A 16,513-nucleotide genomic window follows, 5' to 3' on the forward strand; every position below is an offset into this window, starting at 1 on the left:
CATTAGTAGCTATTGAAGCACTCAGCGGTTGATATAAGGCTGATTTAGTTTGTCCCGCCATTTCACACATTGTAGTTAATAATTGCATTAGACCAGAGTCCAGTTATTTCAGCAGTTGAAACTTCCATTCGACTGCTATCATTAACATCCTCAATCTGATTACAAATGCCAGAGCACTCCCAGCCCAATGTTGATTTAGAGAAAGCATTCAGCATTGCAAATCATTTGGGAATCGTGATAGTTATTGCCTGAACATTTGCATCCACGTTTTTATCCTCGTCGAATACACCTTGGCGTCAGTAGCGTGATTCGTTTTGATATCTTACATTTCTGCTCTTGTTGATTTCATGTTGAATGTTGTTCTCTCTATGGAGAATCAGAGATGGAATTGCCAGAATTTTGCTCACAATCTATACGAGCTGTGGTTTATTCAGTTGTAGCTCGGAGAATACAAGACTCGCCATTCTTGTGAAAGGTTGAACCACAGCGCCAAAAATGTCCCAGTTTCAGTCGCTTGAACTTCAGGCGCGAGAAAAATCGAGTGTCACATTCCCACATCAGAGATGTTATTTGATACGTGATGACAAGACAAGAGCATTGCATGTTCCATATTATGACTGCTTGTCAAGAGATTGTGAAAATTATGAAAGTTCAAGGATCATGGTATCAAGTCGATGCATTGGTGTGGTTCATTTCTGGAAGTTTCAGGCTAACAATAGGGTAGAGGCAGCCTTTACCACCACTTTCCCTTAACAATAACTGACAACTGAGATGATATGTCTTGAGCCCTCTCCCCAGCTATACTATGGGGAATTGACTATTCCTGGTTACACAAATTGGAAAGATTGGTTTGCTTCTCATTGTCCTCAGGAGTATTTCTTGCTCAAGCTACAATGGGTTTCCATAATCCACAACATTGAACTAGGAGTGTTACTCCCAACTCTCAAGGCTATAGTTTTCAGTTCTGTATTCATAGCAAAATCACTTGTTAGCATGTAGAGTTAGATTCTGTTTTGAAACCTGAGGGAGTATTCTTAGAGGTTAAGCCGAGTTGGTGTTCTGCCTGAAGCTTCGCAAAGGTCTTAACCGGGGAGAGTAGACTAAACATTGCACTTTAGAGTGACCACAACGAAGGATCTTGGGCAGGTCACTTTGCTTTGATCATGTTTGCTTTGAATGAGCATCAGGCCTGGTTGTTTCATCCTGATTGTGACAAAGACATTGGCTTTGCATAGATAAAGTAATATGCTGTTGAAGCAAAAAGAATTATTAAACATGATAGGGAGGTAAATCTCAGAATAATGTTTGTTCTACTTTGTGGTTTTAAATTACAGCTTTACTCAGATTTACATTTGTTCTTATAAAAATGATCGACTGCTCAAGTTTCAGCAGTATCTCTTAGTAGAATAATCCACCTGATATCCCACTTATACCATTAGGATAAGTACATTATGGTCCCAGCTCTTCATATGCTCAATAAATAAGTTAAGCAATCTGAAGATGTTCTAAGTTAGTCCACCTTATAAATATCTTAAGCAAGATAAATGAATTATATAGTCTTGACAAATAACCTCGGAAGATAAATTTCCAGACATGAGGAGATCAATTTGATTATATCAGGGATCAATTCAGGGCGATTTACATAAATCAATATTGATGGGGATCGATCTTACCTTTGCCTTTTTCATCGCAGATTCTCCGTGGTCTGCGCGAGATCAAAACGATTCACCGTCCATAAAGTAATCATTGGAATCAATGGGGCTGTATTGGTGCTTAAGAGTATGTTGGCACTTATACGGATTCGTTGGTTGATGATATGTTGGATGAATCGGTGAAGGAATGTTCAGACTAAATGTCTGGAAAATGTCATTATGTTTGATCTCATATCTTGATATCCGCAACAGTAACTCCTTAAGTGCCTCGCAGACCTGAGATTTGTGTTGTACTTGCTTGCAATAATTATTGCATGTGACAAAAGAATTCAAAGATCTTGTATAGTTTTGCCAGAAGAAATTCTCAAACTCAAACAATTACTTATTCTACCTCCTCTGTCACTAGTGTCAGTTTGTTTGCAGACATTTGCAATTTTAGCTCACCTATCAGGGGAGCTTATACGATACCGTGGCGTTCGTCATCCGTCCTTTATGTCATCTGTCCTTTATGTCATCTGTCGTTAACTTTTGACAAAAGAGTGGCAGGTTTCTTAACCACTTGACCCAGAATGTTCATACTTGGAACATGGAAGTGTAGTGGTGAAGCCTGTATAGGCTATATCTCTGGTCAGTCTATCTAGATCAACAACACCCCCCTTCCCATGCCATCTAAACAGCCCCCAGCCTGACTTCTTAATGAATATCCCAGGGGGAACTCCACAATAAAATGAATATTTCTCAGGGCAGAAGACCTTTTACCTGAATCCGCCGAGTCACAACCATCAAAGACTCTATCTGTTCCTCCTCCGGGCTGTTTGTATAATTGTGTCGCACTGATTGATATTTCTCAACAATTACTGAGAAGGGATGTTTTCGTTTCAAGTGAGATGGAACCTTCAGGCCCTTTGTTTATTGCATTGCTGTGTTGGGACTTTGAATTTGCTATATTGAATATTTTGAAAATGAGAAAATAAGAAATGATAAAATAAAAAAAGTAATCATTTTACAATTGAGAAAGTATGAAATAATCATGTGTGCTGTATCATGATGCAAAATGAGATGATCCCCATCCATAAGGACGTTCGTTTATGACATGTGCAATGACTCTTAGATCCTGCCCCTGATTGACTGCTTATACTACTCAGGGCCATCTCTTTTTGCCTTCTAATTCCTCTTGCCTGCCCCTCATCAGCCCCCATTTAGTACAGAGCTTCAACTAACTATTCTAACAAAGATTTAGAACCTGTATGCAGCCCGCTCCTTTCTCCTAATCCCCTTGAGGAACCATGCTTACTTCAATCAACCACACTTCAATACAATTAAAGTGGCTACGACAAGGAAACTACATTAGCCTCTAAACCTTGCGCCGCTATGTCAGATAGCTTTCTTGTTAAAGTGGTGCTAAAGTATTCCATTGACATTGGCGTAACCATGAAGAAACCCAAATGTAAGCCATTCAATCGAATAAGTTTCTGACACCACAAGAAAAATCAGACGCAAGGGATGCAGTTGGGGTGAATTGAATGAGATACTCTGATGGCACTATTCTTTTGCAAGGAATTGTCACTCCTGTTCCTTTACCAGCAAATTAGCTTTTATCAAAGCAGGGGGAACATGCTCCAATTTGGCTAAACCCAAACAAGTCACCGGTGACCAATAATTGCTTGAATTTTCTTCAACATCAGAGCAGCTTAAAAGAAACATTTGATAGGATGTATTTGCCTCCAGTTTACGATAAAGGAAAGGTCAGGAGGTTGGCCATGCCTCATTCAATGGTACTAGATCACAAGCAAAAGTGACATTCTACCTTGCAATTAGAGATAACAAGCCATGGCTAGGGCTGGGCTTCCGTTAGATTAATGTCCAATAAAAAGGTGATGAGGCGGCATTACGACGCAACTATTTGGTAATGCAGGGCGATGCTGGTTGGAAAAGCAAGTGGACGCTAACATATTGGGTTAAGAATGCCACAACAACACAATGGATCTCACGAGGCTTGATTGGTCTTGCCTTGGTTGTTTTACCTTGTTTGTTGATGATAAAAACCAATCTCCTTATGAACCCTGAAAAGCTACCCGGGCGACTGCATCCCCCTAGTGGCTTTGATTAGCCACTACCTCATTCGTGGTAACTGCGATATCATACTATGTGAAAAAATGGAGATTTATGGAAACTTTTGCGTGGAACATGCCGAATACCTTTTATATTAAGAAATCAGCCTGATCAGTGGTCTGTATTCAATGTCTTCGCAGAGGGAACCAACTCATTAGTATCCTAGTCTAGACAGACCTTGTTAAATATAATCGGTGGGTTGACAAGATATTGACTGTGGGTGCTCATGGGGCAGATATGACGAAGTTGATTGGTCTCACGGGGTTGCAGACACAATTACCCTAGTTCCTTTTCAAGGTTCGGTCGATGGTGATATTGATTTCAGGCCGTCTTCTTACGTTGGTAGTCCCACATGGTTCTGTTAGTCTCTAGCTCTGACTATGGCCAGATTTCCCCAATTACGGGTGCGTATTGACCCATATCCTGCATGGTTGACTCGGATGATCCAATCACTGCAGATTCCAATCGACCAATTATCCAGTTTATGAGTTAGAGCAGGATTCAAAGCGTCCATAAATCTCATTCGTGTGCCCAGATTGCCGGCGATTGTGATGAGATAATAAACTTAACGCACCAGATTCGTGAGGACGAAGCAAGATTATCATTTGAGTTTTCGGATGGAAATTGTTTTATACATGATTGTAGTGGCATGGGTCAGATTGACTATGGTAATGAGGAAAACTATGATGTTAGATTGACATGACTATGGAAAATTCCCTTTCACTCAACAACAGCAATAGCAACAGAAAATGTAGTGTAGCATCACAAGGGGATGCTCTTTAGAAAGCTTGGCTGGCTAAAAAATAGTTATGGTCGGGTATCAACCAGGAGAAAGGGAAGGTCATTTAGCTGAGGGAACTCATCAAGTCGGAAAACAAATCCGAAAGGTTCTGTCCTCTTTGTGGTGTTCAAGTTCATTCCTGTGATCTTCTACATGGATTGATTGTTGGTGTTTCTCTGACGTGTTTCTTTGCAGTCGGTTTTTCCTTTCAACGAGTCTGTCTTTCAGGGAGCATGCAATGTCAGTACAGTACCATTGCCACCATATAGCATGTGTTCTTTGTGGTTTATAACGTCAGAGACATTAATTTACTAATGGGAAAATAACACAAACGCTCTTCTACCTGACAGATATTCAATGGAATTATTCTCCTTCGGGTTTTATTCTTGCATGGATGACATAATTCGATCTTGTCGGAGAAAGAGCGTGTTATTTCGGACTGAGATGACAGATGCACTGCCATTAGAAGGGATGAGTGCTGTACCAACTTGCCACCTGACTGATTTGATTTGTCAGTTGGTGCAAGATTGATATGAGGACGATCAAAATTTAGGGTGTCAGGTGTTGATGAGTGACGAGTGTGTTGATATGCAATCCGTTTGGTTGTCTTGAGTTTGAACAGTCAGCCCATCCTTAGATGTCATGGTTACTTTTATCACTGCTCTTACCATTTGCTTCCCATCACATCATCCTTATTTCAATCAGCCCCAAGACGAATACCTTTAGTTGAAATACTGAACACTGTTTCCCTTTGTATTGGACATCAGTCGGTCACGTTAACCTGCAATCATCTGGTCAGTAGAAAGTTCTGTCAACTTGAGTCTTCCTAAGATCGTCTTGTTGCTGTCCCTTTAGCTTTGTTCCATCAGCACGTCCTCATCAGCAGAAGCCCTTCCTGCACATTATCTCCAACTTCAAAGTCTGCTGAATTAGCTAATGGGTAACGTACGCAAGGTGCGCATAGTTAATTACTGTTATTGTACACATACTTCATCTTCAAGTCTACATAAAGAGCATTCTCATCTTCTGAGGCATTTACTCAGTGTAGGCGATAGAGAGAGATTGTGGGAGATCTGGAAAGTATTTTTCTTTGGATAGCTTTTCTTGGGAGAACCCATTGCACTCGTAGGTCTGTCTGAGGCCAATGTACTCTTAGGATCGATGCTTCTAGGTTGTGTGTCTGTAGCGACTATATATAACTTATTTCCACTAGTATACTGTAGCTAGGATACTATAAGTGTGTATTCTTGAAACTAAGCGAGATACATTGAAAAATCTAAATCTTATTCTTCATTTGTGGAATAGTTCAGCTACACAAACTTCCAGGATCACAAGGACTTCGGCAATGGTGTACCATTCGAAGAAACTAGCATCCCCATGAACAAGTACATGTAAAATGGATTATAGACATGAATGGACAAGGGAGGAGAGGTCATGTGCAGAAATGGATGGGACATAATGCTGTTGGAGAGGCAATTTAGGTGGTGAAACGGAGAATATGTCAAAAACTTTGATTGACATTAAGTGGGAGTAGAATTATTAGACTTGACAGAAGCAAATTGTTAGAACTTTAACTGATTTCCGAATAGTTTAGTGTCCTAGATTGAGACTAGAACCTAGAAGTCGGGGATTACTGCATTGAAAAAACTGTTACGTGTATATACTATTAATACTTTGTAGGAGGTAACATCAGTTGACTTAAAATTTCATAATGCCAATGCTTGGTTGACATATTTCACAAAACGTCATCATACTTTAACCTATCATATGCATACCTATAAAAATCAAAGCAATCAATCAAAGGCTTCCGCGCTGCCTTTATACGACGTCTATCTGTGATAGGGTGATCATAAACCTTACAAGAACAACCAGACCTTAAAAACATGCAATCTTTGATTTCAATCAACGTCAGTGGGAAATTTTTAGATTCAGATTCAGAAATCCAATACATCATGTTCTGAGAAAATCATTGGAATTAACAATATGCAGAAGAGAAATCGTAGAAGAAGTGTCAATGACAAACTCTGGGTTGACAGAATTGGTGTATTTAAATGTCGGAAATGACTCTAGAGACTTCAAAATCATTGAAAGTCAGTAACATACAGGTATCTGGATTACTGAATAAGACAGCTTCAAATAGTTACTAGTTTTGTTGGATTGAAAATGACAGAGTTGAAATGGCTTAACTTGTTGTTAGATTTTGGATACGAATAAACTCTTGTTGGAACATGTCTGGAATTCAGCTGTTGTATGTTCATGAAATTTACGAGTCAATATCTTGTTGGAATTGCAAACGACTTACATATAAACTGGTTCGGTGATGAACTGGAATAAACTATTGTTGGAACTAAGTGCGTCAAGGGATAAGATTTTGAACGGTGAAACACAGGAGTTTCTTGTGTAAACTATGTACTCTTTGGATTTGAAATGTTTTTGGATCATTTTGGATTCTGTGGCAATAAGTAAACGTTCAAGATGACTTTCCAAATGTTTCCGTGGAAGAAAGAAATGGCGGAGCAAAAAACGTGCTATACGGTATGTCCGAGTTATGACTTGGCGTATCTCGATGAAGAAGAGTTTGGCGAGGAGGTAAGAATGTCAGTAATGGCTCAGTCTGTCACTGTATCATGCGGAAGTTGCAAAGGTTTGCCCTAATCATAGAAGACCGAATCATTGATTCAGGTTCTTCAATACCGGTTCAACAGGTTTTGAAAACTGCTGCCTCTTGATTTAATTCACTTTATATGTAAAGGTGGTTTCAACCATTAAGGCTTCAAAGTCTTCTTGAAACTGAATTACCCAAGATCAGCTCTTTAATTCAGGAGAGCAATTTTGTGGCTTCTGTTTTTGCCAGATATCAAATTGGAGTACGGATTAGATTCTCGTCAGTTTTTTTAAGCTGGCATTAAAATGAACAGGTTGTTTAGAGATGTGAAACAAACTTTTTCAAGTAGAAGAATGGTGTCCGGGACAATGGTGAGCCAATAATGCTTTTGACAATGAAGACATTTTATGCTCATGAATGTAATGTTGTGATCTTTTTGTTTTGAGGCATATCACTGAACCATTTAAAAGTTGATTATCATTCTGATAAATGCTTTAATCAGTCTTCTTGGCATTGCTTTGTTTGTTGCCCTTTTCAGGTGTTCATCCTTTTCTTACATACCTTGATCATGACAAATAATACTCATGAAATTTACTACGATGAGAATCCGCGTGGTGAAATGACCCTCTGTGTCAGAGATTGCTCTTCCATATTTATTTATTTCAACCATTCCCAGTATTAGATTGTATATCACTGCAATGTCCCATGGCCATGCCGGGTCAATTATTGCCCAGAGAAAAAAATGTCTGAAATTTTCTTTTGATTTTTCGTTTTCTTCTCTGCAGGCCCAACTCATTGCCCAGTCGATTGGGCAGGCGTTCCAGGTGGCCTACATGGAATTCCTCAAGGCCAATGGAATCGAGGATCCAGGCCTTATGAAGGAGATGGACTATCAAGAAGTCCTGAACCAACAAGAAATATTCGGCGAAGAACTGACGCTATTTGCCAACAAAGATATGCAAAAAGAAGTAAGTTTGTGCACAGAAATTGGTTTCTTTCCTTTGACACCGAGCTACCGATCCTAATCGTTGGACCTGTTGGAATTTTGTTTTGATTCGACTGGTTGATTAGGGAGTTAAATACAAACTGCCTTCTCACCCTGCGCCTGGAAGTGGAGATAAGAGTGAAGGGTGTCTCATAGGTGGATCTGGCTGACTCTTTCAGATGAGGTAATACTGTATTAACTTGAATAAAATTTTACACAGTACAACAGTATCGGTCAGAAGTAGCTCTTATCTCCATGAAAGAGAGTATGCAGATACCAATTATTCGAAAAATATCATGTTTGCGGTCATGATAAAATCATTCTCCCAGGAGATGTTATATTTTCCCGTTCTCAAAGATATCTTTTTGAAATTGATCAACCTGTGTCGATATAGTCTTCAAATGTGGCTGTTTTTCAGTTGTTAGGTAGTATTTATGGCAGCCTGAGCCCCCCTAAAACAAACTTAACTGACGAGGTATGCTTAATCTGTGTTCTCAAACCAAGCCAAACTCCATCCTGAGCTGTTGAACATCCCTTCAATTTATCTTCAAACGTTGAGAGTATTGCCTCTCCTGTACCCTTCCTTCCCCTTCCCAAACTATACCATTATCTATAAGGAAAAACCTAAACCTGGGCATTAACTTTTCCGTAGCCCTATAGAAGTTACCAAAAGACAAGAAGATCCGCAATCCTTATACCTATTCCAAAAGCCATCATGTCCAAGGGACAATTTGTCCATGAGTAGTCGGGGATTGCGTTCACTGAGAATGTGATTTCATGGATGTGAGTTTGTTCCGTCGCGATACAAACCCACAGAGAGACCTTTTTACCTGTTCCATCTGTTGATTGCCGTGACTATATATACACAGCTTTTATCGCCGACTTGCCATGTGTGTAAGGTTAGCCGCACCGAGCTCCATGAAGCTAATCCAAACCCACAGACTTAACACGTTTTTTTACCCCTCAGCCACCAGCATGGCCAAGGGGTGTTGTCCTCCTCTGCATTTTGTTAGATAGAAGTACAAAAAACACAGCACACATTGATAAAAAAAACTCTGCAGCAGGTGGCCCAGTAGATTTAACAATGGAAGGGCATGCCAGGTTTTTCGAAATGCAGCTAAGACACTGGTCTGAAGTCGACTCAGGGTTTTCAAGTAGGTGCAAATACAAGTTAATGTGTTGTTTTCCAGGTCATTGTGCCTAAGCTTAAGGGAGAGGCACTGGGTATTGTGATAGTGGAATCCGGCTGGGGATCCATGGTTCCCACAGTGGTGCTGGCCAATATGTCTCCTACTGGTGCTGCAGCGCGGTGCGGCCAACTCAACATTGGTGACCAGATCATGTCCATAAATGGAGTCAGTCTGGTCGGGTTGCCATTATCGAGTTGCCAGAATTATATAAAAGTAAGTAAATTAGAAGTTAAATGTACTGTAAAACCTCTTGGGACTGACAAATGCTGTCTTTAATAGGGATGTGTCTGGATTACAGAGGTTAGATTATACAGAAGTTACCTATATCACCATCCCTAATAGAGATGATGACCTTGCCAACAGAGGGGTCCACTGAGAAGTTCAATTGAGGTAGTAACTATCTGTTAAAAGTAGCTGAAGTAAGGGTCTTCAGGAAATTTTCTCCTGAAATCATTGTATGATCTCATTTGTTGCAGGCTGCCAGAAACCAGACTGTAGTCAAGCTCACAATCGTCCAGTGTCCACCTGTGGTAGAAGTTTGTATAAAACGCCCAGATGTAAAATATCAGTTAGGATTTAGTGTACAAAATGGAGTGGTACGTAGTCTTAATATACTATAATTAGATTGATATACCTCTTGCTGTAGGGGGTCTTGAAACCAAGGTGACAACGATGGCTTAGTACTTGAGAATTGATTCATCCCAGAACAAAAAGGCTAGCTATTGGCCTGGAAGGGAAGAATGGATCACGACTTGGGCTCTACCTTACTTCAGGGCCTAATCTGGTCCCTGTGATGCCTTGGCTTATTTCTCATTGTTCTTCCAGATATGTAGTTTATTGCGAGGAGGTATCGCTGAGCGAGGGGGCGTACGGGTGGGTCACCGCATCATAGAGATAAACGGAGCGAGTGTTGTTGCTGTGCCACATGAAAAGATAGTCAATATGCTTGCCACATCAGTGGGAGAGGTGAGTTGGGGAAAACACTCATTACTGTCTTAGCACTTGCACACTAACAATTCGATTGAGAGCTAACATTTAAAACCGTAGGCATTCTTCTCCTTCAGCACTGCATTCAAGATATCTATACCCATCACCGCAGCGATGATGCCAAGAAAGGTGACAAAAGAAGTTTCACTATGTCCAAGAGAAAAGGCTGAAAGGGAGACATTCGGACTCCATAGATCCGATGATCGTTTCCAAAGCTAAGCTTCTCATGATCCAAATATCGGACTTGTGTTTCACAGTGCTTTGACAGCCTCTCAATGAATTCCTTTTCAGACTCTGACGAAAATGAGAAGCTTACAGCTTCTAGTTTGAGTGTATATGTTGACCTTTTCCTTTTCGTTTGTTTCAGATCCACATGAAGACCATGCCAACTTCCATATTCAGGCTCTTAACAGGCCAAGAAACACCTCATTATATCTAGAATACGTCAACAATCATTTCATAAGTCAGGAATATCATGATGATGTTCACTTGCTCGAGACAATCCATGGTTACTCATCAAACTTGGGATGCAACAACTAACATCGTGGTTCCTCCGTTGAATTCTTCAATTGTGCTGGCTTCTTGTAGATAATTGATATTTCTCAGATGAAAAGAGAGCCAAGGGAGCACGTGACTATAAGAATTTCTACCATGACAAGTTCCAAAAGGTTTTGATGTCAAATCTTCAATTAGAAGTCATGGTATTGGACCAGATTTGATCTTCTGTTAGAATCCTTGTGATATTGTGTGGCACGTTAGCTGTGTCAAAAAGAATTTTTCACTAACGGAACCTGGATTGGCAGTTCGATTTTTATGGCATGATGAGTTATGTGGTATGCTTCTGTAGTGATACTCAGAATCAGAATCAAAACTTGAGAAGATTCCCTGTAATTTGAGGAAGATGACATTGCAGTTGTTACTTTTGAATTTGGCAATGAATGGAGACATTCAAATTGTGGAATCAAGCTACACCATGTGGTGGTGCTGTGTTGGACTGTAGTTGATAAATTGCATTTGAGAGGAACTATTTACAAGTGACTGCCCGAACTTTAAGCAGCTTGATAATGAAACTATTGTAGGATGCTCAGATAAGAATTTCCATGATTCACACCCGTCATATTGTAAATAGAATACTGTTTATATCTTGAAATAAAACACGATGGTGCTGCCATCGGTAGTATTGTAAATGCTGTTGAATCAACAGCTAAACCAGTCATTGACATGTTTGAGGACAAACAGACCATCACAATATTACTTGATGCGATGGAATCAATGTTTATGCTTTGGGGGAGCGCGCGCGCGGGGCTTGTTGGGCCTGATTCCACATAGAGGGTTTGACTTGTGTAGTCTTTTGTGGCATCGAGTAGTTTTGAAATGGTCTCATTATCGCCAAGCAGTATCATAACTATGGCATCTGGTCGGGCTAGTATTGGATATACTCGAAAGATGAATTGGTTTGGGGGGGGGGGGGTTCGATAGTGAGTCGAATTCAAATTTTCACAGCACGCTCTAAAGAAAATTTTAAGCAAGTGCTTTCTTCACACCTTGGAAAGGAATCCGGGTAATACCATTCAATTTCAAATTTTGAATGAACGATACGTGTAGACAAACCTATTGCATAAAAATGTTGGTCCATATTTGCCTAAGATCAGCCTTTCCAGACTTCAGGCGGGAGTGGTAGGAGAAATTTCAACGCAGGGTATATGCCCCATAGCTTAGCAGAGTCTGCATTAACTCTGCATGCTGTACTATAAACTTGAATAGGCTGTAAACGGCAGTAAAATGTCTTGAAAAAAACACTAATCATGAATTAAATTTACGCTTTATCGCTCTTTAAATTCAGGGAAAAGACTTGAGTTCTTTTACGTGTTGATCAGTTTTCTGTGAAGTTTCGTTAGCCATATGATATGTCAATTGTGTGTGTGGTATTTAATTTATTGGTCATTAAAATGACTATTTTGTTATTATTAAAGATTTGTAGTTGGCTTGTTGAACCTAGATTTTGGGCTGTGCTTATAATTCTGCATACCTTATTACTGTGCATTGAGCAATTTAGTCCGGTATTTAATTTATACGATTGGATGTGGCTAATAAACTGATTTGTACTGATTGACTTAGACATGCAGTGATATAGAAGCATGTCGTTTGTGGCTAGATGCAATGCATGCATTTAGGTTTGAATCTGAGGCAAAGAAAGATTGTAGACCTGGCATCAGTTTTCCGAATTTCAATGTTGAACTAAAGATTTTAGAATTTTTTTGGTTAGTTTCAAATTTATTTCTGAGATTAAGGCCGAGGTAGCCCCCTCTTGGATCCGTGCCTGGTGATATCAATAAGAGTTGCAAAAGACCAGATCACTCAAGTCATTTGATTATATGGGAAGCTGTCGATTTAACCTGGATCTTTTTCCTTGGATGTCTCATGTGTCTGGTCTTAGGAGGTTGTGACCCGCCATTGATTCTAGTCATAAGCTTTGATTTAACAAAGCTATGATGAAGAGTTAAAAACTTTAAAAAAAACTCTCCATCATAGCTTTATTTGGGGATTGAGACATAGAACACAGATAATTATCTGTTATTTTTTATTTATATGTAAATCGTATCTATTTCTTTGCTGAGCATGCACAGTCAGCAATTTATCATGGCCCAAGTCTAATCCAAGACGCCGTTACTCTTCTGATCATGATGATGATGATGGTGATGGTCAGGAGGTTTGATGGTCATCGGTATGATATCTGCCAGATGTCTGATGCTGGAAGTCAGTCAGATATTCTCCAGGCTGAGTATTTTAAGGGGGAATATAGGCAGGAGCTAAGGGCTCAATTTGTAGTCTTCAGGTGCCAGTGACTGGTATTCTCATTTATGGAAGTTGGTCAGGTTTGACTCAGTGATATCGTAAAATGTCTGAATATTACCAGTGTATTGCAAAAAAGTAGAGACGTCTGTCTGTGACTGTGCGACTTAATCTGGCCCACCTGAATCCTGCCTATAGCATCTCTTTAAGTTAGAATGAATATCTTGACACTTGGTATTTATGTCAGGGTAAATTTGACATGGTAGTTACAAGATATCCAGTGAACGTTTGGGTTTTCCTACTTGATAATGATACCCTTACGTAACATTTAGGACATCAGTTTTCCAGTTGTATAGGCCGTGAATAATTTGTATTTCTGGTCACTTCAAGCAGACCTGACAAATGTTGTGTTAACCTACATATAGTTGTATTTGCAATGTGTATTATCAATGACTGCCAGATATGGTCAGCTATGGAAATGATGACACATTTGATTGTCTGTCATACATAACTTGAAACATTATGATAATCAGTCATATTTTCAATAAAACTGGGTTGTACCCGGATGTACATAATTTATATGTTGTTAATGTTATTCCCTGTGGTGCATACTGTTATGTAGCTAGCTGCAATGGCCACCTTGTGACAACCGCTTTCTACTATATAGGCCTGGATGCTGCCATGTTTCAGTAGAAAAAATATTTGGCCAATTCGTCCCACTTTGCTACACTACTTCTACATGTACCAAGGTATATGCAACAGACAGATGCCCTAGAGCATTTCATATGCCAAGCACCCTGTTGACAACAGGTGTCCCATGAATTCATTATTTTAGGAATTATAAAACTGAATGATTACTAGTTGATCTTTGACCCAAGACTGAAACTTGTTATCAAAACCATGATGTCTACACATGGATTCCATTTTGGAGACAGAAGATGGCTCCATGAAATGTGCGACATGCACTCCGTCTTCTTGATTCAATTTCGAAGACAGCTAGTTGACCATGAATTAAGGCATGCTTCATGCTCCTATTGGCATTGCTTTGGGTAAGGGATGGTTAAATGATTGTGGATGGCCTTTAATGAAACATGTATTCCAGGTTACCATCCCCGTGAGATGATGGGGTCACTTTGAAGACCCACCAGAAAGAATTGATGTGATGAGCAACATCTGTAGCCACATATGTTGGTACCACTACTGTGTTCATTTTGTGTAGGGTAATGACCTCAGTCAGGCAAAACTAGCTGTTGTAGTCATCAAATTGGCCATGGCACTACTTTGTGATGTACATTTTGAACCACAGTGCACTTAAAATATTGAAATGTACACATGCTAAGTAACAAATCACTTGATGGAGCAATTACTGGAGATGGCAAAGGAGTTAAAATGACAAAATGTGGTGTAATCTAGGCTACCATTACTTTGTGGATTATGTTTTGGAAAAAGCGGAAGAGACTGGTAAGTCATCATTGTCATGTTTATACAAGGCACTTGTCAAACACAACTGGCAGTGGTAGGCTTGATATTTGTTGTGAGTATAGCACACTCATGTTACAACATAAGATCATTTTAGAATTTGGTACAAGCGCAGGCCCCCTTTAATTACTGAGTTACACTGCCACATGATTATATTGGTCCAAATTCATTTGATGTTTTTGGGTCACAATGGTTTGTCACACCACTACAACACCACAGCCAACACTAACAACCTGGTGTCAAAAATTTGTCTAAACTTAATCCTTTCATAAGTTCAAAATTTTTAAACATTTTCAGAGTCAAAAAAGTTTTGGGACTGATGATGGTTGGTTCATTTTGAGCAGAAAAAAAAGTGAACAAATATTTGGACTTAAAAGATTTGTCTGACCCTAATCCTTTCATAAGTTCAAAATTTTCAAAGTCAAAAAAGTTTTGGGACAGATGATGTTGGTTCATTTTGAGCAGAAAAAAAAAGCAAAAGAAAATTTTTCAAAGAGAGCCCCAACTATTTTGGCCTAAAACTCGATGATACTTTCATTGTCATTCAAATAAAAAGTTATTTTGTGAAAGAATATGACTTGGACTTGTCAGAAATATCAAATTTTGGACAAATACACTGATAATCTGTAAGTACTAGGACCCATCAACAGAATCTAAAAAACCTAAAAAATTCTAAATAAATGGCCTCCACTCTTTGATCAAAATCGCCCATTCATATAAAATATTTTCTATTTTCCTTTTAACCACATTACTAAATGACTCTTAGGTATAACATAGCGCAATTTGATTGAAAAAAATTAAAAAAACAAACAAATGTCAAGACACCAAATTTAGGGGACCCCCACCAACATTTTCATCAGCAGTTTTATCAACAGTTTACACCTTCCCATTGGCCAACCGTCTCATTAGGGAGTTTTTTTTTTATTCATGCGCGGCTCACCGTAGTTCTTAAAATCATTGATTTCTCGATCCTTACAGTATGTCAGTGTTGATTCAGCAGTTATTTCGGCAAAGACATGTTGTTGTGGAGTTTCTGAAACCTAGAGCGCTACTCAATAGGCGGCTAACAAGAAACTACGCATTTATACTGTTGTTGCCGACGTATGTGTACACTGAACTTGGGATGTGCGTCGGCCCCGTGTTGAAATGCCGTCCAGTGCCAGTTGGTGCGTTTTTCGCTGATTTGTGCAAAATTCAACATATCTCAAAAGTTCAATGGTTGACCCTCGATTTTTTTTTGATTTTTGTGTAGCTTAAGCAACTGTCTTTTATGTGAGAATGGTCTCTGTAAGAATTATTCAGGAAGGAATGTATAATATTTGGGGTTTTTCGTGATTGTCCGGCCCAATTGGCAATTATTGCCATTTGGGATGGTGAACAGAGCTAGGAGCAAATGCGACGCTTATGATTTATTTAAAGAAATAAATGCCCGATTTAACATCCTGCAGAATCAGGGGAATCGAGCGTTTCCAATGATATACGACACAAATGGGTTGTCCTCATGCATTCACTTTGGAAACGCATTTTAAAATAGATGTTACGTCCTGTTAATGGGCACGTCATCGTCGCGTACATTTGGGAAAAACTCCCTAACGAGACCAACTGCTTCGTTCCAAGATGAAGTCCGGATTTTAGTCAGCATTCGTTCCAACACAGAGTCCAGATTTTAGTCAGCACCGAAGTTTTGGAGCTTGTTTTGAATGTTTTTTTTTGGAATATTCTTCAAAATACATGATTTTCATTGCTCCATGTATTCGAAAACTGCCATATAAAGGAAACCGATAATCTTCAACGTTTTACCTGATAAAATAGATATCAGAATTAACGGTGTGTACTTCTATTTAACCGCTTTGTGCACACAGCACAGCAGTCTCCCAGCTTTCTTGAGTTGCCATTACATTACACTACAGGCCTGTCAGTTTTGGTGTT

General features: G+C 39.4%; 2 protein-coding genes across 14 annotated transcripts in view; both read left to right on the plus strand.

Annotated features, from left to right (window-relative positions):
* LOC135502055 (uncharacterized) overlaps positions 1-13,684 on the plus strand; it is a 125,935-nt gene extending 112,251 nt beyond the window's left edge. For all 12 annotated transcript variants that reach the window (XM_064794579.1, XM_064794598.1, XM_064794542.1 and 9 more), the window contains 5 exons: positions 7,936-8,118; positions 9,326-9,538; positions 9,802-9,921; positions 10,151-10,291; positions 10,680-13,684. In XM_064794579.1, coding sequence (XP_064650649.1) covers positions 7,936-8,118; positions 9,326-9,538; positions 9,802-9,921; positions 10,151-10,291; positions 10,680-10,751 — 729 coding nt within the window. In that variant the 3' untranslated portion in view covers positions 10,752-13,684. The remainder of the gene's footprint in view (positions 1-7,935; positions 8,119-9,325; positions 9,539-9,801; positions 9,922-10,150; positions 10,292-10,679) is intronic.
* Positions 1-16,513, plus strand: part of LOC135502025 (ras GTPase-activating-like protein IQGAP1) — a 54,170-nt gene that overhangs the window by 10,790 nt on the left and 26,867 nt on the right. The window contains exon 1 of one of the 2 annotated variants that reach the window (XM_064794485.1): positions 14,309-14,566. The exons of the other annotated variant lie outside the window; for it this stretch is intronic. Within the exon in view, the coding sequence (XP_064650555.1) occupies positions 14,503-14,566 (64 nt within the window). The 5' untranslated portion in view covers positions 14,309-14,502. Of the gene's footprint in view, positions 1-14,308; positions 14,567-16,513 lie in introns of those variants that run through there. 2 annotated transcript variants of the gene reach the window in all.

Source organism: Lineus longissimus, chromosome 2, assembly GCF_910592395.1.
Source record: "Lineus longissimus chromosome 2, tnLinLong1.2, whole genome shotgun sequence".
In the NCBI taxonomy this organism is placed as follows: Eukaryota; Metazoa; Nemertea; class Pilidiophora; order Heteronemertea; family Lineidae; genus Lineus; species Lineus longissimus.